General features: G+C 39.5%; 1 protein-coding gene across 1 annotated transcript in view; it reads left to right on the top strand.

The window, feature by feature from the left end:
* The window catches only part of CNTNAP2 (contactin associated protein 2), a 1606913-nt gene that overhangs the window by 493342 nt on the left and 1086202 nt on the right, over positions 1-27369 (top strand). Inside the window, exon 2 of the mRNA XM_075921713.1 lies at positions 11573-11683. Within this exon, the coding sequence (XP_075777828.1) occupies positions 11573-11683 (111 nt within the window). The remainder of the gene's footprint in view (positions 1-11572; positions 11684-27369) is intronic.

Here is a 27369-nt window from a genome sequence, read left to right as displayed (position 1 = left end):
AAGATTTGCTGTTAAAAAAGATGTTAGTATGTCAGTATGACGATGGGAAAATTCCTTCTTTTTTTACTCTTTTCCTCTTCCTTTTCCACCTTAAGTTGCAAAACATTAAAAATGTGAGAGAAATTGGAAGAAAAGACATTTTTCATATTCTTAATTTTTCTAGCTCTATCGAAAAGAATGTTTTTGCTAGAAATGTAAATTAGGCACCTAAATGCCTCTCAAATACCTTCTAGGTGCCTAATTGCATCTTTAGGCATCTAATACTTGCTAAAATCTGGGCCTAAATGACTTTCCCAAGGTGACATGACGCAGTGCTAGAAACCAGAACTAAAATACTATGGCTATGTCTAGACTGGCCACAAATTCCGGAAAAGGGATGCAAATCAGGTAAGTCAGCATAGGGAAATCCGCGGGGGATTTAAATATCCCCTGCGGATTTAAATAAACATGTCCACCGCTTTTTTTCCGGCTTGGAGAAAAGCCGGAAAAAAAGCATCTAGACTGGCGCGATCCTCCGGAATAAAGCCCTTTTCCGGAGGATCTCTTATTCCTACTTTCAAGATCTCTTATTCCTCCTTTATTCCGTAGGATCGCGCCAGTCTAGACGCTTTTTTTCCGGCTTTTCCCCAAGCCGGAAAAAAAGCGGCGGACATGTTTATTTAAATCTGCGGGGGATATTTAAATCCCCCGCGGATTTCCCTATGCTGACTTACCTGATTTGCATCCCTTTTCCGGAATTTGTGGCCAGTCTAGACGTAGCCCTTATGTATGATTACTAGTTTCCAGCTTTGAATGAAAGTAATCTCTTAATACCACTACTTTGGTCGTCTTGTTTACATTACAGACAGAAATCGGGAGAACCAACCTCATTCTTTTCTTGTTATTTGTAGAAATAAACCTCAGAATATATAACTGTGAGCCTTAAAGGTTGTGTAGAGCAGATTGTAGTGGTCAATTGCAGAAGAACTTTGTGCGTGTTAGTTTAGGGGTGATGAGGCCTGCGTTCTTTCCCCCCTTCCTCTTTTCCCTATATCTGATGAGCCAGAAGCAAGTCTTTGGGATCATATGCCACTTAAGATAAGCATTGTTGCCAGTATATCAAGAACAAGTATGAGATAAGGGTAAAGGGCAAGAACGCATATACAATGCGTTCTGTTTACCCTAATGTACTGATCACGTAAACAGGGCCAAAGAACAAGTAGAACTAGATCAGAACCAGATCGATAACTAACAGCTAAGCCCTACATCAGCATGTAATGAGTAAGCCCTGGAAATTTCCAAACTGTAAAACAAGGGAGGGAAAACTATATTTAAGGCTGCCTCAGAGCTTAGCAAATCGGACTTCACCGATGGGCTTTGGGTACCGGCACCCAACCTCCCACTTCATCCACAGCCTACCCGGGGTCCCAGGCTTGCAGGAAGGGACATAAGATATGCCGCTTCTTTGTTATATTGTTCTTCCATTTATGGGGCACAGCTGTTAGCGGTCAAGAAATAAACTACTTGTGTTTGACAGATACCTGTGTAGCGTCCTTTGACTTTGGGAACCCAGTGTCGGACCTGGGACTTACTCTTGCCAACTACACAGATACCACTACATTAATTTAATTTAGTCATCTTACCTTGCAGGAGGAAAAAGAACAGCTACAGTTTCTCCCCTCTGAGCTATAGCAGCCACAACAAGCCTTCCGAGCAGCTATGTGTTATCTCTATTGAGAGTATGCAAGTTGGTTGAAATAAGAAGAATTCTAGGGGATCAATAGGAGAGGCTGTAATCTTCAGATTACAGCAGAGTTCCAGAGATATTTAAAGAAGAGATTCAGTTACAGTTCAGCTCATATGCTCATGCACCTAAAATATGAACTTGTGTCATTACACAAGATTGTTGTGTGAAATGTCAGTCATGTGAGAAAACTCTGTACTGTAGTCTCCCTCCTATTCTCTCCCCCATCTCTCCTCTCCTCTGAAAAAGGGAGCACAGTTAAAAACAGGAGATAAAAGCAAACAGATGCTGGCAGAAACAACAGATAAAATAAACAAAGGCTGGATGTGCTTTTGACTGTGTGTTACCCAAACTGTGAAAGTAGCTCATCAATTCTCTGTCTGACTGGTATGCACAGTAGCTAAGAACAAAATTCTGGCAGAGTGAAGAAGAGTGAAAACTCAGTCTGTGTCAATGGCTTATTCTTGATAAACAGATGGAATCCTGGAATGATTATTTGGTGAAATATGTGCGAGTCTTGAAACATATAGCATCCCCCAAATTCAGGGGATGTTCTTTTAGTGAGCAAAGACGGCTCTTGACTACCACCCTTAGTGTTGTCAAGCAAAAGGGGACAGAAACATGATGAGCTATGTCTCTGCTTCTCCCCTATCCACCAGCAGAACTGGCTGGCTGACCGTGAAGGTTGTGGAGGGGGAAGTGGCTTGTGATTTCAGTATATTCAAAAAACCCTACTGCATCAGCCAGGCATTACCCTTTCTCATGGAGTACTTGATAAATCAGGCATTCAACAAAGGTAAACAAAGACATCCAAAATCTGCCAAAAATTTATTGCAAACTTCATTGACAAATATTTTTCCCTTCCTTTGAAATGCTTTATATGGTGTAGCCTCCTTACTTTTTTGTTGCAATCGTTAATGTTCCAATGCTTGATTGGAATACTAAGTTGGTAGGGTAGCTTAATGGCCTGTGGAATCAGAGGCACCTTGTTTGGCACATCATCATCTCTATATTCATCACTTGCATCAACAGCTTTTTTTTGGGGGGGGGGGGGGGAGGAACACTGTGGAAAAAGGTACGTGTTTCTGTTCTCCAATGGTGAAATATTCGGCTAGAGCTTTATTGTCCCCAGCCAGGGGACAGTTGCCCAAGACTGTTTTCCCTTTTATTGCCACAGTTAAACCTACTGGGGCCATCTCCTAATAACATTGTGCAGAAGTTCTTCATTAGACTGGCTACCATTAACCACAAACTACTTTGTGGTGTCCCATCCTTATATTAGCATCACATAAAGAAGAGCCGAAACACTGCACAAAACATTATGCTTATTTATTCTTTCTCTTTGAGATGAGTACACTCCTGTGAATAAGAACTGTATTCACTTTAAATTATAAATCTTCTTTTGCACCATGGCAAGAATGGATACCTCAACAAATCAATGTGTCTGCAATCTAAAAAGAGTCATATAAATATTTATATTGGTTCTGAGGAGGTAAGTCAGCTTCCATCTTTGCTCACGTTATTCTCGAATTAGGATATTCTCATGACTCCTTGCTTTTGGCAACTGCTTGATGGCCTAGTCTTCTTTCTGAGCATGCTTCAGAAATGCATCTCTGAATGTTCAAAGGGAACAAAATGGTCTTTAGTTAGACTTAGATAAAGTGAGTGAGAATTTCTTTTAGTGGGGCAACTTCTTTTTGTTATTGATATAAGTTTTCAAGCATACCAGAGCTGTCCCGCAGGTGAACTTCAGTTTAACTAGCATTTCTCACACTGAACAATATTTATTCTTGAGGGTATGTCTTTGCTTCTTCCCACCACCTCACATTTGATTTATCATTTAGATTTTAAATTTAAAACATGCTGTTTTGTGTTACAATTAAGGTTGTAAAAGTTGTTTTACAGTTTTCTTGTACTCCGCTCTTCTCTATTGTAATTAGTAATATTTAACATTTCTGCTGATGTGGTGCAAGGCTTGTGTTTATGGCCCACTGACTTGCTCATTACACAGGGAAAATGAAAAGATTAAAAGCAAGTTTTTTTCTCTCTTGTCACAAAGCCATGACTTTCTGTAGTTTTTGGCTGACGGATTATATTGTAACACTTCGTTTTTAAATGACTCATCTGTTTCACCTTCTGTTAGAAATGGTTTGTAACGCTTTTAGACCCAGCAAACATTTGGTTACAGGTACTGCAATAACTTACCCTTGCCATAGCTACACTAAACAGCCTTCACAGTTTACATACCACTTCTAGCTTTCCTACCCCAGTCAGGGGAATCACATATTCTATTATCCAGAATTGTCAGTAATAGCTTTTGATTTGAAACCAGTTACCAGTAGCAACATTATGCTAGCATCAGTGATAGTGTGACTATGATTCAGAAGGGGCTGTATCACAGTGTGAGCTAATCATTTAAGAGGTATTAGGCTCAGGCTCCTTCACTTCCCAGCTAAAGGCAATGAGTTTAGGAATCAGGTGGCAGTCACATGAGTAGACACGATGCTCAAGGAAAGCTGGAGACTCACCAGACCCTCAATATGTCCCTGCTGTGGCATTACACCATTTGTAGCTATGAAGTTAGGCTAAATGATAAAATAGATACAGTGGAAATCTCATGCAGGTTTAGAAATGTTAACTTGTCCTTCAGAAGTAATCTTTTAATTTTAATTCTTTTAGCTGTTTACGCTCATACGTTATTAATGCAAATGTAATAACATTTAGCAGTCTAATAGTTTTAAATAGAATCCTGCCTTTTATCTCACAAATTTGCTGAAGGGAGATTTTACATAAAGTGAATTTTTTAAAAGAGTGATTTTTTTGTCAACATGAAAGTAAGATCTTTTGCAATTTCTTCTCCTGCTTATTAGATGTTCCCCTAAGATAAGTATTAAAAAATTGATAAATTCTAAAGTGCATGTTGAAGTACATACAACAGTGTCAGAGGAAAATTACATCATTTCTTGTCCATTGCCAATCCTGGACATTCCTAGCAAGTGAAAAAGCCAAGTTGTAGCCTCAAAGTATGTGAAGTACATAGGCACTCTTTGTGGCATGCTGGCAAACGCTAATGATTAAAATAGCAATTACATTCACATGGTAGATATCCAAACTAATGCATGTAGGGACATGGAAAGGGAGTTAAATTGCTTCCATGGAAGAGGGCCCAGGCTCATAAAGTCCTCTGTGTGTGTGTGTGTGTGTGTGTGTGTGTGTGTGTGTGTGTGTTTTGGTGGAGAAACGTCTCACATTTTCTTCTGTCAGAGTGCCTTAGTACTCTCCATGTAGTGCTCCGAATGGAATAGCTTGGACATTATTTCATGTTTTATAGTTTTTTGTTGGTATCCAAGCCAAACCAGTACAGAACCAGTAGTTTTGTGGATGCTATTTTAGAGAAACTAAACAAAATGTTTTGATCTGAATGATTGCGAATAACAAATCTATGATAATGGAGCTGGTATGGCTGTGGTATACAAAGGCCTTCAAAATGGAATTCTGCAAGTAAATGAGTATACATCTTTCCTTCCATGTGTTGCACTCAGTCAGTCATTATGATGTGTTGGAAAAGGACATTAATATTATCATAAAATGCCATATCAAAGCAAGATGATCAGAAAGGGTGGAGCCACTCTCTCTGCTATGAAATCAGATTCTAAGGTGTTCTTGATGTGTTTGAGGAGATGAGAGCTTCACAAAATTATACGCCAGAATTTATATTGTAAACTGATAAATTGTGAGAGAAAAATTCATTGTTTTTGTGTGTGGCTTTGCTCAAGATGTGGTATTATCAAAAATTAACTTTGCGAGCAAAAAGAATTCTGAGCCCAGATATTGATGTTCGAATGGATTGTGGTTTACTTGGTGGCCTCGAAGATGCTTTTTCAGAATTATAGTCTTCTTGGTATATTGGATGTAACGAAGCTGCCGCTTTACAGGCTGAAACATTAGGAATATGCAAGACATTCAAAAGAGAAAAGGTCTTGATGGAGAAAGCAATGTCACCCGAAAGGTCATCAGTTCTTTTATGCGAGATTTTCATCCTCTTCTCAGACACACATGGGATTCCTTATTTAGATCCTCTGCTTTTTGGGGAGAAGATGTGTGACATGCCCACATGGACAACCCATACAAAGGACAGTAATTTTAATACTAGCAGTGTTTATGACCATGTTTATATATTTTCTTTTGATTTCTTTGAAGTGCAAAGGTAATAAGGGCCATTTCCAAGTAGGAGGTGAAACCCTTACAGGCTACCAGAATTGGTGAGAGACCAGGGCTTCTGATTAGTACTTGCTTTGTAGAGTCTTCTCTTTCAGCTGTAGTATGCTGTTTCTGAGCAGGTTGCCTAAAATCCTATTTTAGGTTTCCCAAATGGATCATTGTTGAAAGGACTTGGTTAAAATGTCACACTTTTACTTTTTTGTTTGTTTTTGTTTTTAGTATATTTCAGAGTGCTAGTAGGATAAATCCTTTATTCCACACACATTCTTAATAATCTATGTAGGGCTTCCCATTATGTTCAATGATCTCTAGCTAGTTCTGACACTAGAGATAGCTTATTGTATGTTGTTAATGTACTTTATAAATAGATTTTCTTGTTCCTGGGAGGGGGAGGCGGGTTCTATCAAGATTCAGGTGTTTTTCATAGAATCATAGAATACTAGGACTGGAAGGGACCTCGAGAGGTCATCGAGTCCAGTCCCCTGCCCTCATGGCAGGACCAAATACTGTCTAGACCATCCCTGATAGACATTTATCTAACCTACTCTTAAATATCTCCAGAGATGGGGATTCCACAACCTCCCTGGGCAATTTATTCCAGTGTTTGACCACCCTGACAGTTAGGAACTTTTTCCTAATGTCCAACCTAAACCTCCCTTGCTGCAGTTTAAGCCCACTGCTTCTTGTTCTATCCTCAGAGGCCAAGATGAACAAGTTTTCTCCCTCCTCCTTATGGCACCCTTTTAGATATCTCAAAACTGCTATCATGTCCCCCCTCAATCTTCTCATTTCTAAACTAAACAAACCCAATTCCTGCAGTCTTCCCTCATAGGTCCTGTTCTCTAGACCTTTAATCATTCTTGTTGCTCTTCTCTGGACCCTCTCCAGTTTTTCCACATCTTTCTTGAACTGCAGTGCTCAGAACGGGACACGATACTCCAATTGAGGCCTAACCAGCACAGAGTAGAGCGGAAGAATGGCTTCTCTTGTCTTGCTCACAACACACCTGTTAATTCATCCCAGAATCATGTTTGCTTTCTTTGCAACAGCATCAGACTGCTGACTCATATTTAACTTGTGGTCCACTATAACCCCTAGATCCCTTTCTGCCGTACTCCTTCCCAGACCGTCGCTTCCCATTCTGTATGTGTGAAACTGATTGTTCCTTCCTAAGTGGAGCACTTTACATTTGTCTTTATTAAACTTCATCCTATTTATCTCAGACCATTTCTCCAATTTATCCAGGTCATTTTGAATTATGACCCTATCCTGCAGATTAGTCACAACCCCTCCCAGCTTGGTATCATCTGCAAACTTAATAAGTGTACTTTCTATACCAATATCTAAATCGTTGATGAAGATATTGAACGGAGCCGGTCCCAAAACAGACCCCCGCGGAATCCCACTTGTTGTGCCTTTCCAGCAGGATTGTGAACCATTAATAACTACTCTCTGAGTACGGTTATCTAGCCAGTTATGCACCCACCTTATTGTAGCCCAATCTAAGTTGTACTTACCTAGTTTATTGATAAGAATATCATGCGAGACCGTATCAAACATCTTCCTAAAGTCTAGGTATACCACATCCACCACTTCTCCCTTATCCACAAGACTTGTTATCCTATCAAAGAAAGCTATCAGATGGGTTTGACATGATTTGTTCTTTACAAATCCATGCTGGCTGTTCCCTATCACCTTGCCACTTTCCAAGTGTTTACAGATGATTTCCTCAATTACTTGCTCCATTATCTTCCCTGGCACAGAAGTTAAACTAACTGGTCTGTAGTTTCCTGGGTTGTTCTTATTTCCCTTTTTATAGATGGGTACTATATTTGCCCTTTTCCAGTCCTCTGGAATCTCTCCTGTCTCCCATGATTTTCCAAAGATGATAGCTAGAGGCTATCCTCAGAGGAAATACTGCAGAAAAAGTTTTATGGTCCAGAAAATGTGAAAATAGAGAGAAGGCACATAATGTTAAGAATTCAATGATAAAAAAAAAGATATTAAAAACACATACTCTTCAATATAAGCTTTGTCTAATAGGAGGTATGAATGTGCAAGGAATGCAAGATCAGACACCATATAACACATCATCATAAACCTTTTCATCTGTGCTTACGTGTGTTTCTGCAGTTCTAGTAAGATAAAGTAGGAACTGCAGCATTCTGGAAGGTTTGTTTGACTTCTAAACAATTTTGGATTGCATTTATCTGGAAGCAGATAAGATAAGAAAGAAACCCATCTCTCCCTCTCTCTCTTTCTCTGTACGTGTATACATCTATACACACACACATATTTCTAATTATTACTTATTAAACTAAATTACTTATTACACTAAACTTTTTATTTTGTCATCCATTTGCAACTGTAACTGATTGGTCAATTTAACTTTTGGTTTGTAATTAATTTCTAGAAGAGTTGGTCAAGTAGCGTAAGATAAGAAAACTAAATTGAAAACAGAACCCCTGATGCATGAAACATTTTGTGAATTAAAGTCACAAGGTCAACTATCAATGATTAAAGAAATCATATTATTCATAAATAATGTGTCTTCACTATTCAGAGACTTTGAACCATTTTTATTATTGAATATTAGTCTAAAAACTTGTCCTGGAAGTTTAGGACTTTCATCCTGGCCACATAGCACTAAAATGAAGTGTTAAAATAAACAGTTTTGCAAACAGGTTGTTGGTCAAAAATTATTTAGCCAAAATACTTGCCAAATACTTGCAATTGCCAAATACATTACACAATGTTCTGTTTGTGAATGCTTGGGGAACACTCTAAGTTTTGACTAATAAGCAGTTCACCCAATTCTTATGTGCTATTATGAGGCCACTTGTTCAGGATTCAATGAAATGAGCATAGAAGCCAAGATTGTTTAAAAAAATAGGACCTGCAAGTTATAGTCCTACATACACATTTAAGTTTATATGTGGCCTGATTTTCAAAAGCGTTGAGCCATCAGCAGTTTCTACAAAAACCAATATATTCTTAACAGCCAGTGGCAGCAAATGAGTGTTAAGCACTTTAAAATCAGTCAATTTATTGTAACATCTAAATATAGACTTGGCCTTAATTTCATGCACATATTTATGAAAAAAATAGTTAGAATGTCTAATTCCAGGGCTATCAATTAATTACAGTTAACTCACATAATTAACTAAAAATCATGACTAAACAATTTAATTTTGATTAATTACAGTTTTAGTTGCACTGTTAAACACTAGGAACTCAACTGAAATTTATTAAATATTTTGGAAGTTTCTATATTTTAAAATATTTTGACTTAAATTACAACTCCGAGTACAAAGTACGTAGTGATCACTTTATATTACTTTATTAGAAATATTTGCACTGTAAAAAAATAAACAAAATAATAGTATTTTTTGATTCACCTTCTATAAGTACTGTGGTATAATCTCTTTATAGTGAAAATGCAGTTTATAAATCTAGATTTATTATATAGTTGTACTCAAAAACAAAACAAAAAATAAAACTTTAGAGCCTATAAGTCCACTCAGTCCTACTTCTTGTTCAGCCAATGGCTAAGACAAAAAAGTTTGTTTTCATTTCCAGGAGAGAATGCTATTCACTTCTTAGTGACAATATCACTTAACAGGGAGAACAGGACTTTGCATGGGACTTTTGGTGCCATCATTGCAATATATTTGAATGCCAGATTCATATGCCCATTCATGCTTCAGCCACCATACGGGTATGTCTAGACTGCATCCCTCTGTTGGCACTTTGTCGGCAAAAAGCAATAGTCTAGAGGGGGATCTATCAAGAAAGAAAGCCTTTTTCGGCAGATCCCTTATGTCTCCTTTCCCCTCTAGACTGCCACTTTTTGCCGACAAAGAGCTGAGTCGGCAAAATGTGGTAGCCATTTTATATAAAATGTGACTCAACTCTTTGGGGGAGAATTATGTTTCCTAATTTATTTTGCCTGAATTCTGCCATATATTTGATGTTATAGCAGGCTCAGATGATGAGCCAGCACATGTGAACACTTTTGCTACAGATTTGAAATGAATGTGAGATTTGTAAAGAAAGACACAGTACTCACCCTCCTCTTGTCTCTATGGTCACATTTTCAGTCCCTCCTACCAACAATCATGGTCTGTTGGTCTTGAACTAATATGAAAAATATTTTGTTTTCTCTCCCTTCCTATAACTAACTAGAACTAATTTCTGAGGGCACCTAAATTAGAAATGTTAGAATACTAATTACTTTGAATCATAATCTCCTTTTGTTTTCCTGTTTCATAGTTGTGAAACTTTTTTACATTTTACATTATATAGAGATTTATATTTGGTTTATTCAGAAAGAGTAAAGGAGAAATTTGTGACTGGAAATATTAGTAGACCAGAATCATTATAAATTACTTACCTCGCTTGTGATCTCTACTTGATCCATGGTAAACACTCTCTCTCGAAATTAAATTTTTAAATTCTTTCTATATGCAAGAACCATTCTTAGCCTCTCCCTGATCATGGTCTTTTAATTGGGCCAAATTTATGTGCTCTGCTTTAGTGTTGTAAACACTGCCCATCTGGGATTGAGCTAACTTTCTCTGTTCATGTACATAGGAGATGGTTTACTTTTATAGCATAGACTCTGCTGAAGGGTGTGCATTAAAATAATTATCTAAACTGTTTGGAGTATCATTTTTAATTTCTCTATAGTGGGGTTGTACCTAGATGTTTGAGAGTATTAAAACTCCTATTTTGCACTCGCACAGAAATAGGAGAGAACCTAGAATAAAATGCTGCATGTTAACTGTTCTAAGCAGCTCAGATATCTAAAGCCAAACATTTCTGCCTTTAAATGCATAATTTGATCCAACAATAGGAAAGGATTTTGTTTTAAACTATCTCCTTTGTCAAACAAAACAGAAACGCTGATTGTTTTTTGTCCATCTTTAACACTCAGTTAAAAGTATTTATCTTAAGCAAAATAGAAAGCATTATAAAGCATTATAAAGATTACCTTAAAATGTATTATAGCCTTTAAATTTCCATTTTTTCTCATTGCATCTGCAATCTGTAGCGATATATAGTTTACAAATTTATTATTTTCTGTGATACATTATTAATAGAATAGTCAACCAGGTCATTACGACCTTTTCCACAGTATTGGAATTGCATATCTTATCTTCTGTTAATCTGATAGTTGCTATAATTATGTTTATCACCTGTATTTGATTTTTTCAAAAGATATTTCAAGTGCAGTAAGTTATTTTTCAAATATATGTGTTTTTAATGAGAGAAATGATTAGGGCATGATCACTAGTAGACTCACTGTGTGCCCTTTGGTAAACCACTCTTTTTCTCTGTGCCTCACTTCCTAATCTGCAAAATGTAGATTATATACATTCCTATCAGTCTGGAGTGTAGAATGTGATGGTGATGCTTTCAAGTACTCTAGTAATAAAGGCCACACAAGTAACTAGAGAAGATATACAAGGTTTCTTTCTAGTGTGCAATATAGAAATAAGTAACGAGTAGTTCTGTGGCACCTTAAAGACTAACACACACACACACAGTACTAGTATCATGAGCTTTCATGGGCAAAACCCACTTCTTCAGGTGATAGAAATAAATGTATTTGTCTTTGTCTTTCAGAAAAATGTGATGAACCACTGGTCTCAGCATTAACCCATTCGTCCTTCAGTACTTCATCATCTATGACGAGTAGCTATGCACCAGGATATGCAAAGCTAAACAAAAGAGGAGGTAAGGAAAGCTTTTTCCTAACACTCATATAGCATATACTATACTTATATAATGTAAAATAAATGTGAATTATTTATTTTAAATAAAATATGAGTATTGATGCACAACAGTACTGTATTGGTGCTGACCCTAATGATCATTTAGTTGTCTGGTGAAACATTTTCTGTAACAGGAAATTTTCAGCTACAATATCATATCAATCTTTTTGAACCAGGTGAGTGGGAAAACCTTTGCTATAAATGGCTGAAGGAATATTTACAAGGTTTGTGGCTACTGAAGCAATAGAAAATCACCCTGACATTCTGCATAGGTTAGTTGATGTGTTCACCAGTCTTACTAGTGTCACTTCTGCTTAGCTCCCTCTGACATCTTAGTTTCCTTTTAGGATCCTGTGTTCTTAACCCATAGAACTTGAGGATTTCCGAGTAGGGCAGTCTTTAACTTCCTGCATTTGGAATTCCAATAGATTTGGCTCCAGTATTAGGAAGTCACTGATAATTTGTCAAGTGGGGAAAATAATTATTTTTTAATCTAAAATCTCTTACTAAAATGTTACAAGTACTCGGGAAATAGATTAGAAAATTAATATCAGAACTGTTCCTTGCCAAAGAAATTGTGGCAGGAATATAGTGAGACGACCTTATGATGTCCACAACTATGAGAAGATTGGAGGTTGAGGAGGAGAGAGCATCAGATTGAACCCTAAGGTTCCTGGATGTATGTTTATGAGATTTTGTTGTTCTTAATAGTCAGGAAAGTTTCATACGTAAATGTAAGGGCTCTGCAAAGATTTGTCCAGGAAAGAATTTGTGCACTGGTACTTGCAGTTTTGTTCAGAGAGGATGTAAGTAAACCAACCTCTAAATTTGGGTGGACTTTGGAATTTGAAAACTCATATCTTCTGAGACATGGCATTCTCTATACCTTTGAGGTTCTCATAGAATTTAGTTATGCCCTTGCTTCCCCCATTACTTACAATATCTGTATTCGGAGGAGGAGGTAGAAGAAACGTGGGGCTTGAGAAGGATAGCTCTTTTTGGAGGCAGGAAAGGATGCTAGTTGGGAAAGAAATGTTGAACAATTTCCTTGCTGTACAAATAAAGCTCAGTAAATAATGAATGTTTCACTTTGTTGGCAATTCCAAAAAATTGTGGGAGGGGTTTTTTCAGGCCCAACTGAAAATGAAATTTAAGAAAGTTTTCAAGGAATCAGAAAGTTAAAGAAAAGTCTTGGTTCTAGTACTAACTTTCGTTCAAGCGGTAATGAAATGTTTCATTTCTATTTTGAGTATTATTTGTTTTTCTTTTGTATATAAGTAAAGGAAATTTCAAAACTAAAAGTAATTGTTGATAAAAATGAAATTTTAATTTGAATATTTTCAACGTTGAATTTCTGTATGTGTTTGTGATCACAATAATTTGGTGAAATTGACACAAATGGAAATGTTAAGGTATTGCTGACTTCATTTTTTTTACTGAAAGACATTTTGGTTTATAATTTTGTACAGTTCTCTCTGCAAATGGACTGATTACTAGTGTTGTGCAAAACAGGCTGAGCATTGTAAGACAATACATTTATGCCCCAGGCTCTTTTTGAGAGAGTCTGGGGTTTTGATGTGAATCATTTGTACGACCGGTTGTATTCATTGAAATGGAATGAGTGGATCCAAAGAGTTAAAGGTGTTACAGTAACCCTGTTACTGTTCAATATTAAACAACATTTGGAATTTGCTATCCAGATACCTCAACCTGCTTAGTATTATGGCAAATGCAGTGTTAAAAAATTTTACAACTGTTTCTAAAAGATATAGTAAAGACGTGCAAACAGTTCAACATTTCATATGCTTTAAGTACTGAACAAGGCTTTCTTTTTAACAGCATCTCTTGTTCCTTTTCTCTTTAACTGTAGAGTCTTTAAAAATAAATCTTGTGGTAGGCAATGTTTGATATGGTAATAACTATATTTTGAGGGGGAAAAAAAGTTAGTTTAAAATCCTGTCCCATTCGTTAAAAGACAAAACAAGAGAAATGCATCAAAGGGGAGAGAAAAAGAACACCAAAGGGAGAAAAGACAACTTCTGCTTCTTATTTGTAGCCTCATTGCATGAGAGACATAGGCACATCACAATATCTTATTAACCACTCCAAGACCTGGCAGCTTGTACCAGCATCGTGCTGTTTGGGGCATTGCTTTTAACTACCTCTTTAGTTATAGGCTCAGAGCAGTGTAGCAAAACATGGCCAGCTAAATTATACTTTTATTAGACAGAAAGGAAAAAGGAGAGGAATAAGAAAGAAGAGAAATAAGGTGGGAAAGGGGAAAAAAAACCACACAGGTCGGGCTGGGAGCTGCAAAGTTTCATATCCCAGATGGTAACTGGCATGTGCCAGGGATCCTTGAGATCTCCATGTAACACTGGCCATAGATCTCTTCCAATCTAATGTCTGAAGCAAATCTTTCAGAAAAGCATCCAGTTTTGATTCAAAAGTTCAGTGAGGGTGAGTATGAGTTATTGCCGTTCTGAATTTGTTTAGCTTCAACTTCCAGTCATTGGTTAATATTATAATTTTTTTTTTTTTTTTTTTTTTTGCTAGTTGACAAGCCCTTTATTAGGCCAGATAAAATCTTTTAAAATGTAGAACCAGAGTCCACAAAACTGTTGTTTTATAAGTTGCAAAAACAAAAACAAAATTAAAAATACCCCAATTTTATAGCCCTTTCAATAAGTTAGCTCTGGAAAATGGTATCACTGGGTGACATAGTCATGAACAAGAACACAGAAGTAAATCAAATGTTTGAACAATTCTAAATCCCTCAGGAATAGATTCACTACTTTATATGCTTTATTGGCAGCCTCTAAATGAAATTCCATCTTAAAACTATTCTTTACATTTTACACATGTTGATAACACAAGATAAAGATACGTCCATGTGACCACCTTGTTTTCTTTGGAACTAACATGTAAAACTTCATGACTGTGTGGTCATATACCTTTTTGTACTAAAATTTGCGCCATTTAACATGAAATAAAAATTATTTAAAGAGAGACCTTGTGCCATTTTCAATAAGTTGTATTAAATGATCTTTTGCCCCACCCCAAATATAGACATCTATATTTCTGACTTGTATTTGTGACTACTTTTCTTTCATATTTCATTAATTATTTTATATACCCTTTGTGATGCCACCTGCAGATGGCATTTAAGTCTGTAACTTTACTAACTTTACATGGAATTGCACCTGCTCACATTAGTAGGAATTTGATACTTGTCAAGGGCATAATCTGTTAAATTGTCACTGAGTCAAATATGGGCACTAGTCCATTGGAGGATTTTGTTTTATGTTATAGTATTTTCCATAATATGATATTTATATATTGTAGGGTTTTTTTAACAAAGGAAAATATTTAATAAAGGAAAACAATTCCTGGGTGTTTTTTAACTTGGGGATTCAAGAGGTTTATAAACAAGAGCCATTCAGTGTTTGCCAGGACACAGATTCTTAAACTGCAAACCTAAAGTGCGTGGAAAGAGAAACATGATTATTGATTTTTATAGTTGCTTAATTATCAAGTTAATTCCTGCTCATTAGCCAAAACCACTAAATCCCAATATTAAATATCACTGAAGTCTCTTGTGTTTCTGCCATTTATCTGCTGTGTACACAACTGTACAAATTACACTTTTCAGTATTTTTGAAAAAAAGTGTGTATATATGTGTGTCTAATACGTAGTGCAATATATAGAGAGGAATATAAGAACACATGATGGTGTATCATATAGATTTTATTTAGTTGAAAAGTGACCAGCATGGATATCAACCATGGCAAAGAAAGTGATGTTAAAAATATTGCACTGAACCCTCCTATATTTTTACACCTATTTTTTACAGAGTTGGCTGGGGGAAGGATGGGAGCTTTCAGAGTTCTTTAAAAAGATATTGAAACCATTTTATCATATTCTTTCTCCTGTGCAGTTACTGTACCTCACTAACAATCTAAGTACGCAGGCATCAAGGCAAAGAAAAATGTTAACTAATTCATTTTAGAACCCTCTAAAAATTATTTACGATAACGTTCATGTAGACAGTGTCAAAGTTATAAAGGCTGATAACACATGACCTACTATCAATAGAATCAGTGGGCTACATCCCATTGTAAAGAAGATTCACAAAATACCACTGAAATACAACATAGTATCTGTATTTGACAGTTCCCGATCGTTTAGAACTAAATTTTGTCACAGGGACAAGAATTAATGCTGTCCATCTTGTACCTTAGAATATTTTTATCTAGGGAACAAAGTCCACATTTCAGGTAAAGAGAGAAACCTTATTTGTGGCTTTCTTAAAATAATGTAGCTATCATAATATACTTGGCAACTCTTGGAAGCTGCTTTGAGGTTTAGAATGTTGGACATAATCTCAACAGAGTGTTCAAATGTGGAGTACAGAGAGGTGCGCTTTTGGATCCGTGGAGGTTGTCTTCTGTGCAGCAGAAGATGGAAGAAGGTATTTTTGGCCACTATAGCTAGTTTGCGTATCCAGCAGCAGTGAGGAATCCAGAAGCTCTCCAAGGGCATGCCTACACAGGCAAAAGGGCATGTCTACACGGGCAAAAGTCAAATTAAGCTACACAACTTAAGCTACGTCAATTGCGTAGCTGAAGTAGAAATAGCTTGATTCAGCTTTTGGCACTGTCTACATAGCAGGAAGTTGAAGGAAGAGCACTCTTCCTTCTACTTCTCTTACTCCTAGTGAAATTAGGTTTACCAGGTGTCAGAGTTAGGTGTCTAGACTACATCTGTTTGTTGAAAAAAAACTATGCAAAATGCGCTCCACATTTTGCATACCTTTTTCCTATTCTTTTGTTGGAAGAGGCTTTTCAGATTGTCTCTAGACTGGGCCACATGTCAGAAAAAATCCCTCTTTCGAAAGCCCCCTTCTTCCTTGTAGAATGAGGAATACAGGGGCTTCCAAAAGAGCATGTTTGGTCTTCTGCAGGAAAACGCGGAAGATCAAATGAGTTCCCTGCACATGGTGGAGATTTTTTTGGGATACCAGAGGCATGCCAAACTCCCCTCCCCCACCTCCCACGGTATAGCCGTACCCTAAGAAGTCCAACATTATTTCAAAATAAAGCTTGTAGTGTAGACACGCACTATGTACTGTCAGTTATTCTGAAAGAACACTGCAGAGTATACGTACCCTCAAACAGTGAGCTAAACTGACAATCTGAGGGGAAGATTCCTTTCCTCGTGGAGATTGTGATGACCTCTGCAAACTCTTACCACAACCAACACATTGTTGCCTGCTTTCTTGTATTGCCCTTTTTCCAGACACTTGGACAGCTGCATGATAGGGTTCTTAGCACTGGATAAATGAAATGTAAAGCTGATTTTCATCAACAAGCTTCTGGCATCTGTATTCTTGCCTCACAATTTCCACCTGGTGCTTCATTCAGATGACAAACAGAATGTGGGAAATAAAAGAAGCTGAAGGAACTCCACAAGTGACTTTGTGGTGGTAGAGAAGCAGTTATGGGTCTGAAAAGAAAGATTAGAGCAATCTGTGTTTTTAATTGACCATGGCAATTGTATATAATAAATATATGAAATATTATAAATAGAGTCAAAAATATTAGTGTGAATGTTCTCTCCTTGCCCATGGATAGAGGAAGTTATATATTAGTGCAACCAGCATGATTTCTGTCCTATGTCCATGGTCAGAGAGGATTCTGGCCATGGACAGATGTAGTTGTAGGTGACTTTTATATTTAGTTTCAATTACCTTTCTGAAAATTGGATATTCAATGCTGTTGAGAATAGTCACTGGATCAAGTGATGGCTTCTTGAGTACTTGACACACTGGCATGAATTTAGGGAGGTGTTTTTACCAGAAGATTTAGATTTGGATTTCCTTGCTCAGATTATTCTTTTCTCATTAAACTCCCTTCCTCACTTCATTCCTATTTCATTATGGTAGAAGGTACCTGTTGGGCCCTGCTGCTGGGCTTCTGTGGAAGTCGCCTGCTGAGAGTGTCCCCAGAGCATTTATTTATTGCGAGGCAACCGCAGCACTTTGGAGTAGGCTGCAGCTGCAGCTGCTGCTGCAGTGGTGATATTCCAAGCAGCTCTTCTCTTGCAGGGTTCTGGAGCAGCTTTTCAGGTGACTGTTTCTGTACTAATAACTTCTCCAGTTCTTCTGTGGTCTTTCTGTGTCTTCTCTCCTCCAGAACTTTGTCCCCTCCTGAGCTTTTGCTTGCCAACTGTGGTTCTTACACACAGTTTAAACCCATTTTATATTAATTTACTATTTTAATTTCACCATCACTTTTCAGGGATTTGTCTATATTAATTGATATAAGGTATACAAACAGGCCAGTCAGCTCAACCAACCAGCTTCTGGCTTGTTTTGCATTTTCATTTTCTTATAGCCAATCATCTTCAACTGAGTTGTGACATCACATACTCACCTGGGTCACTTGTATCTATCCTTGTGACCAACCTGTATTAATTCCTGTTGGGTTTTCCAAGCTGACCTTTGGATGAATCTGAGCTACTGTTGGTCTCAAAATCCCATTAGTTTCTGTTGGCTAAAATGTATCCCTATGGAGTTTTGCTGTTTTACCATTACATCACAAGATGCAAAATTATTACCGTAAATTAGTGTATATAACCTGCACTCGTGTATAACCTGCACCCGTGCACAACCTAGGGTTTTTCCTAAATGTGTAAAAAAAAAAAAAAAAAAAACCCTCTAAGATATCCTGTACACATTGATAGCCCACGGGTTATATTCGCTACTTTAAGGTACCTGGTAATTGCTGGCCGGCCTGCTGGAGGGGAGCCGCACTCGCACCCAGGCTCCGCGCAGCCAAGCGCAACCCACCCTTCTCCGGGAGGGGGGAACAGAGAGCACAGGCCGGCTGGCCAGCCTGCAGGAGGGGAGCCGCACATGTGCCCAGGCTCCACGCAGCCGCAGCCAGGCGCAACCCCCCTCCTCTGGGAGGGGGAACAGAGAGTGTAGGAGAGCTGGTCTGCCTGTGGGAGGGGAGCTGCACTTGCGTCCAGGCAAGTAAAAATAAACATGGATACCCCACGGACATGGATACCCCACGGGGGGTTGCGGGATTTGTAAAACTTTGTATAACCGTGGGTTATATGCGCTAAAACATGGTACATCACATGTGTAGACGCATATGAGCTTTATAATTGGAATCTCTCATTCTTATTGCATCATCCTGTATTTGCCATTTTTCCTAATTTGAACTGCTATTAAGTTTTATTAAATTAAAGCCTTATTTCTGAAACTAATCATCATTCTAAGCCTGTCAAAGAGTCCTGACAGTATCATCACCTTTTATGTCAATTTAAGCAATTTTACCATTTTGTAATTTAAACCTCTTTTGCAGTTTTTCTATGGATCTTCAATCTTAGTAAGGTATTTCAGGCAACTGAGGCAACATCTTTCATCACAGTGCATGGAGGTGCCTTTGCTAATTACAGAGCCTGTGGGAATCATCTTTGAAATCTAATGTGTTCCCATATATTTTCATCAGTCTGAGGCATATGCAGTGAGTGATTTCTCTGTGTGTGCCATGTCTATCTTGAATAAAAGTGTAGAGTTATATTTTCAAATCATGTGGGTTTTTAGGTGCTAGCACAGCCATGTATCTCATTAGTGCAAGTGATATACTTAAGAAGTAGTTTAACAATTCTCACAATGCGAGATGCGAGGTACTAGCTTCTGATGTTTGGAGGCCAATTGAGGTGATGGCTTTGTCTAGTTTATGGTCATAATGCTTCATTTATTTCTTCACTCACTGCCTTGTTGGCTGGATAAGGATTACTCTGAGAATGTCCAGGGACTTTGCTGTGTTCATGAAGAAAGGATCAGAAAATTTGCAAGATTTAAGGGGTGGACATTATAAAAGCCTTTCCCCCCACCCTCTGCAGGGGAATTTGAGTTCAGATTTGTACCTGGTAGGACAGTGGTATGTAAAAAGCGGCCCATGAACCTGACACCATTGTCATAGAATTGTAGGTTTGGAAGAGACTTCAGGAGGTCATTGAGTCCAACCCCCTGCTAAAAGCAGGATGAATCCCAATTAAATCATCTCAGCCAGGGCTTTCTGAGCCAGGACTTAAAAACTTCTAGGAATGGAGATTTTCCCACTTTCCTAAGTAACTCATTCTATTCCTTCACTGCTTTCTGAGTGAAATAGTTTTTTCGTAATATCCAATATAGATCTCCCCCATTGCAACTTGAGTCAATTGCTCCTAATTCTGTCATCTGTCACCACTGAGAACAGCCTCTCTCAATCTTCTTTGGAACCTCCCTTCAGTAGTTGAAGGGTTAGCTCCTGGCAGGCTGCCAGCATTATATTTATCTGCACATCCACAGGTATGGCCACTTGCAGCTCCCGATGGCCACAGATCACTCTTCCTTTAAGAGCAAAGTGGACAGGACAGCACTTCCCACCGTCCCCATTGCTTGGGAACAGCAATGTATGGCCACTGAAAGCTGTAAGCAGCTGCACCTGAGGATGCACACATCAATATGGTTCCAATCGCCCATCAGGGGCTAACCCTAGCAAACCATGTCTTGCCCACCGGTTGCTTATTGCCTACCTTGGTGTAAGAGATAATGGTTTGTCCATGACTGAGGTGTGTGATTCTTGTATTCTCTAGGTGTAATCAATACCAGGCTGTGACCAGCTCTTTTGAGTGTGCACAGAAATTACTTGTAAAAGTCTCATGCTGTCATAGCTAGTGGAATAGCTAGTAGAAAAGCACAGGAGAGAAGATATTTGGAGTCACATGGTGTAGCCAGACAGAACTCCCCTCTTGCAACATCCATCTTGCTTGCCCCTCTAAGGTGCCTCAGAGCAGACAGGGCATAGAGAGCAATAAAATCAGCATAGTCTTTGATGCCTTGACAGAGGCCCGGATATGCTAGCTCATCTGACCCTGGATAACTGTAAACATAGATTAGAGGGTGACCAAGCTAGTCGTCAGCCAAGAGGCTGTGAGAAACTGCCCTTGGCTGGCACTGCTATTGATATGATCGCATACAAGCATCCTGGGAAGGAATCTTCTGCCGAGCAAAGAATGTCCAGTACTCCCAATTTAGTTATCTCTCTTACAAGTGTAAATCACGTCACAACTCCCTTGTATGAACTGGCATCACAAAGATGAACCAGCACAATCTGGCATCATAGATAAGAAAGAGAATACGTGACTCCATGGGTATAAAGATGGGTCCAGCAGCATACTCACTCTGAGCATCAATCTACCATCTACCTGCTGGTCGAGTTAGGTGATTGCCTCTTGAGGTCCACATGGGGACACCCAGCCTCATATTTGTCTTTCCCAGGGAATTGAGGGACTGATCCTGGCCTGACACGCTGGAATTGAAGGATGCAGAAGGGGGTAAACATTGCACCTGTATGTGTCCTTCTGTTTTAGTACATGCATAGAATAGAGCAATTTTAAGATTAAGCTGTCACTTGGTACCATTATTTTCTATCTTCCTTTTTCCTTTGTAACCATTTTAAGAACTGTATTTGCTAGCAGTTAAGAAGTAGAATAATAACCACCGTAACCACATGCTTTAGAAACCTCTTGAATAAACCTGTAACTGTTTAAGCTTTAACCTGATTCCTTCTGTTGCTGTAACAGAACCAGACGCAATCAAAAGAACTCCAGCTGGTCATAGGGGGCAGGCACAGGCAGAGCTAGGCATTTGGATCGTGTTGCTTCCAGGGGACAGATCTGTAGGGCACCTGTCAGCCTTCCATAGGCTGCCTGCTGTGAAGGGACACCGGTCCTAGCAGTTGAAGACTCGGGTGAATAACATACACACACACCACCCACTGCCCTGACCATTGGCTGACACATGGGGAAGTCACATGTCTGTGCATAATTTTGCTTAGTTACAGCGGTAGTAATTACCTACACTTCAGATGGAATGTTCACAGGAATGTCCATTCAGTGTAGATGGGCATCTTTCATTCTCAACTAAGTGTTCTTCTGATGAGCCACTTAACTTGAACAGTCCCTTCAAGATTCACAGGCTTAAATACCTCGTGGATGCTACCCAATAGCAAACATTTTTTAAATATAGGAATAAAGCCAATAGTCAGAACTTCAAATACAAAAACCATACAGACATACAAATAGCATAGTCATATTCAGTCAATCATAAGCTTTCCACGTTATAATCAGATAATATCACATCCTTCTATCCTTAAATTCTAAGAATCTACTAAATAATTACTTAAATTATTATTTTTCCACTGGCTAATTAGTAATAGCCATGAATGTAAAATCCATTAGTGAATGAATGCACCACGTCATCCTGAAAATGCTCACATACACTATTATAGGCAAAAGCTGTTTCAAGATTGTTTCAAAGAATTTTTTTAAAGATAATGCTTTTGTTTTATCTGCTTGAAAAGCTCGTCTCCCTTAGGACTCTGAATGAATCCAAATAAAAATACTTTGACATTCATGAATAATATAGCCGTCCCATACTAACACCAACAAAACCTTAATACAACAGCCACTTGCATTCTCTGTGGTTTTCCTTTTTTGAATGCAAAAACACTTCAGGCTCAGTTCATCATTCACAAATAGTTTTGAGTTTCAGAGAAGAAACTTGTCCTTAAAGCTTTTGTCTCCCTCATTGCTATTCCTGGTGGTGGTCAAATATTATTCTTGTCGTCTTATGTATATTTCTGTCTCGCTTTTGTCTGTTCCATATCCTGCTGCATGCTGCCTCCTGCCTATGTCTCACCTTTAGAGTCAACAACAAGGCACATCAGCTTTTTCTAATGCAGCTCATTTTATCTCTTTGAGCATTTGTATTTCTTTTTGTTTTGGACGCAGTTGTGATTCACTCAGTTGACCTTAGTGCTTGTTTTCTGTGCTTCAACAATCTGGTTGGTTTTAATGAAAAACTTGTCATAAATATTTTAGAACATGATGCTTAAAAGTACAAGTGAAATATTCACACTTACCAGTTGTCTAAAACAAAAAGCCCTTTCAAATGCTGATGAAATAATGAGCAATAGGAGAAGCTATTGTGTGAATAAACTGCAATAAGAAGCAGCAATTGACCAGAACATAGCAATGATCCCCAAATCTGTTCTTAGTGAAGGGGGAAAGATTTGCAAACAGGAAACACTTCCAATGTGTTCTGCAGGGCTGCCCGGGTGGGGAGGGAGGCAAGTGGGGCAATTTGCCCCAGGCCCCACAGGGGCCCCCACGAGCATTTCTGAAGTCTGAGATCTGTAGTATTTTTTTATGGAAGGGGCCTCTGAAATTGCTTTGCCCCAGACCCCCTGAATCCTCTGGGTGGCCCTGGTACTATGATACGCCAACATTGGAAATCCTAACTTTGAGAGAAAAATAAATAAATAAAGTACTCTTAGTATTCAAAACACAGAGAAAAGAGAAATTCAGAAGTGAGGCTGGAGCAACAGAGTAGGAATAAAACATTACCAAATTATTTCTATTCACCAAGGTCCAGTGAATGTATTACAGATGTGATAATATTCCCATTTGTAACTTTATTTGTATAATTGGCTTATTTGATATATCAAATTAAAATAAACTTTCAACATTCAAAACATGTAGAACTTAAAATAATAACAACTAATCCACTTACTTCCAAGGGACTCCATGCATGCACAAGGATTCAATTGTTGAATATTACTGTGAATCTCCAGCAACTTTGTTTCAATTATCTTACTCTTTCTGTTCTCTTATTGTTTCATATGTTCTTCTATGTTTGACACTGTAGATGGGGAAAAACACTCATTGGCAAAATGAAGTAGAATATTAAGGCTTGATCTTGCTTGCATTTCAGTTAGGGTTTTGTCATTGACTCAACAGGATCGGGGCCTGTTTGCAATTTGCAAACGGAAAATATTTCCTATAGCTGGAGACCATACCAGTAAAGCAAGTATCATCAAACTGTCCTTTAAGAAGTCAGATGTAGTTTTTGAAGGTCAATGAAATTGTGTTGATGGCTTTATTTCACTGTTAATGAGCAGAAAAGTAATTTCTACTCTATATGGGTATGTCTACACTACAGCACTAATTCGAACTAACTTAGTTCGAATTAGTTAATTCGAACTAAGCTAATTCGAATTAGCGCATCTAGACTTAAAAACTAGTTCGAATTAGCGTTTTGCTAATTCGAACTAGCATGTCCACACTGAGTGGACCCTGAACCGAGGTTAAGAATGCCGTAAGCAGCGCTGGCAGTGCATCAGATTAGGACTTAGAGCGTGGAGCTGCTGTCTCAGGCTAGCCGAGGGCTGTGCTTAAAGGGACCCGACCCCCACCCAGACAGACAGTTCTCAGGGATGCCCCGCTTGCAAAGCAGTCCTGGCTTGGAGTGCCCTGAGTGCCCACACTCGGCACATCACAGCACTCGGCCATCAGCCTGGCTGCACTTGCTGCAGGCTGCCATCTGGAAGGGGGGGTCAATCAAGGGGCTTCAGGAGAGTTTCCACCCCGAGGAGCCCGCAGAGCCAGCCCAGTCCTCCCCATCGGGGGCTCGTACCCCATTCCTCCCTCACCTCCTTCCACTTACCCCTCCCTAGCCCCCCTTCCTGTTGTACAAAATAAAGGACACGTGTGTTCAAAAATAGAAACTCTCTTTATTGAACAGAACTCGGGGAGACTGGGAAAAGAAGGTGGGAGAGGGGAAGAGAGAGGGTGGGAGAGGGGAGGGCAACTAAAATGATCAGGCAATTGGAACAGGTCCCATATGAAGAGAGGCTAAAGAGACTGGGACTTCTCAGCTTAGAAAAGAGGAGACTGAGGGGGGATATGATAGAGGTCTATAAAACCATGTGGAGAGGGTGCATAAAGAAAAGTTCTTCATTAGTTCCCATAAAAGAAGGACTAAAGGACACCAAATGAAATTAATGGGTAGCAGGCTTCAAACTAACAACAGAAAGTTCTTCTTCACAAAGCAAATAGTCAACCTGTGGAACTCCTTGCTGCAGGAGGCTGTGAAGGCTAGAACTATAACAGAGTTTAAAGAGAAGTGAGATCAAGTCATGGAGGTTGGGACCATGGAGTGCTAGTAGCCAGGGGGTAGGAATGGTGTCCCTGGCCTCTGTTTGTGGAAGGCTGGAGATGGATGGCATGAGACAAATGGCTAGGTCATTGTCTTCAGTCCATCCCCTCCAGAGTACCTAGTGCTGGCCGCTGTCGGCAGACAGGCTACTGGGCTAGATGGACCTTTGGTCTGACCCAGTATGGCCATTCTAAGCTCAGGGCTCAGGGTCGGGGGTCTCAGTGGACCACCTTGATTTTCATGCCAACCTGCTCCTGGTGGCCAGGCTGGCAGCTATCCTGCCCTAGACAGCCACTTTCCTGTGCCTAGTGCGGAGGTCATGTATGAGGTCCACAATGTCTGCACTAGACCAGGCCGACGCCCGCCTCTTGCAGACCTGGACAGGCTCCCGGGAGCCGCCAGCCTGGTACCGGGAAGAGGCGGAGGGCTGGGTGGCAACGGGTGGCTGGCTCGAGCTGTGCCAGGTGCAGGGTCTGCTGGCTGGGTGCTGGCAGGCTTGCACCTGGCACGGGCACTGTAGCCAGCCCGTGCCCCTTTAAGGGCTCCGGGGCCGGGAGGGGGGCAGAAGAGTTTCCCTGGTGGTGCCCAGAGTGGCCACAAGGGAAAGCTGGGGAGGGCTAGCCTCCCACTAGTTCGAATTAAGGGGCTACACAGCCCTTAATTCGAAGTAGTTAATTCGAACTAGGCGTTAGTCCTCGTAGAATGAGGTTTACCTAGTTCGAATTAAGCGCACCGCTAGTTCGAATTAAGTTCGAACTAGCGGTTTGCATGTGTAGCGCCTACCAAAGTTAATTTGAACTAATGTCTGTTAGTTCGAATTAACTTTGTAGTGTAGACATACCCTATAAGACTTCATGTTAGCACAGTCCAATGCTAGTTTTTGAATGGGGTGTTTTTTGGTAACTATCTTAACTCACTGATAGAAAAGGCTTCTGGCATTTGGCATCTTTTTTGCTACTCAACTCGGTCTGTTCAACATACACATTGGTTTTGCCCCATTCCTAGTGTAGTCCCCTTACTAAAGGAGCTTCTGACTTTTACTGGGAGGATCCTTTGTGCTGAAATCTAGCCCCAGAGTCTACAACTCCCACGAGCCCTTGGGAAAAAGGAGGGAACTTAGGGTGAGATTCATTTTTGGCGATAGGAGCCAGATTGGTGATGTGGAGCCTTTTTCCAGTCCAGGAGCTGCTGCAGGAAGCAAGTGCCCGCTGCTGAGAGCCTGCTTGGGTTTGGATCTAACAGACTGCTTCTGGGGCTGTTGGTGATTGTACATGTTGGGAGGAGACTCTGGCTGTGCCTGTGGCATTTGGTGGGGCCTGCTGTAGTGGCAGAGGGATTGTGCAGCTGCAGCACTGGGACTCCAGCCCCTTCTCCCCTCCCCCCCCCCGCCGGCCATCCCACGACAGGGCCAGAGCACACAAAATCTACTAGGCTGTGCCTCGGTAGGCTCTGGTGTGTGAGGGGAATGTCAGAGGTGTCTTTCTTATTCTCTGTTGGCAGGTAATGTTAATGAAGGTGTGTGTGTGTGTGTGCGCGTGTGTGTGTGTTTATTTCTCACTTGTGTGCAGCCCCCCGACTGATTTTTCTGTGGGTCAGTGACTCCTGACCCAAAAAAGGTTCTCCAACCCTGTAAAATTATCTTGCTTCTGTGAGTAGAGATTGTGAAGAACAGGTAGCCAGTGGCCTTTCCACCCTTCCCCCCCCCCCCCCCCATCTTATAACCTGACCTTTCCCACTGAAAACATCCTTGCTGGGTCATGGGATCATGCATTTCCATTGTGTGCATGCTCTGCAAAGAGTCCTTCATATGAATTGTAAATCTTTTGTCTGTACCTATCCCTCACCATCTGTTGAATGTCCAGTTAAACAGATAATGGTTCTAACATTTTTCTGGCAAGTCACTGTCTTTATTTCTGGGTCATTGTCTTGTGGATATTACTGGAAGATATTGTAATGCTGGCTAACAGCTGTCCAGTAGAATTTTTTAACTCCATGCACAATTGTGGTACATACATGATGTTCAGCAGATGGAGTTTTCAAATTATAGGCATATTTTGTACAAAATATAACATAACAATATTGAAGTGGTGAATATGAGATACAGTGTGTCACATGGGGTACAGCGTGTCCCAGTCTTTATATAGTTCATCTCATGAACTGCATGAGAAATAATGTAAATAGAAAACACATGGATCTTTTCTATGTATGTGAAGTGAGGTAAGATCGGTGATGATTAGGACTCTTGTCCCCTCCGGGATAGCTGGAGTGCTGTCCTTTACAAAAGAGTCATGGATAGACATAAATAGTGGCAAAATAGGAAGCTATTTGGCTACCATTATAACCTCTTAGTACTGTAAAATACTGAAACAGGGGAAAGAAATAATGTGATAAAATGAGGGCTTCATCTGCAGAATGGAAGTGTGAGGCTATTATTCATGTTTCAGCCTTCACAATTAGTCTTTCATTATTCACAAGCAACTTTGGATTACTCAGTATGATAGAACATTCATAATAGCCTTTTCTTTTGTGAACAATCCTATAAACCGCAAAAGACATCTCTGTAACTGGAAAAGGCTGACTTAAATCCATG

The sequence above is a fragment of the Pelodiscus sinensis genome, chromosome 2, assembly GCF_049634645.1.
Source record: "Pelodiscus sinensis isolate JC-2024 chromosome 2, ASM4963464v1, whole genome shotgun sequence".
Classification (NCBI taxonomy): Eukaryota; Metazoa; Chordata; order Testudines; family Trionychidae; genus Pelodiscus; species Pelodiscus sinensis.
This window is presented reverse-complemented; position numbering and strand designations above follow the sequence as displayed.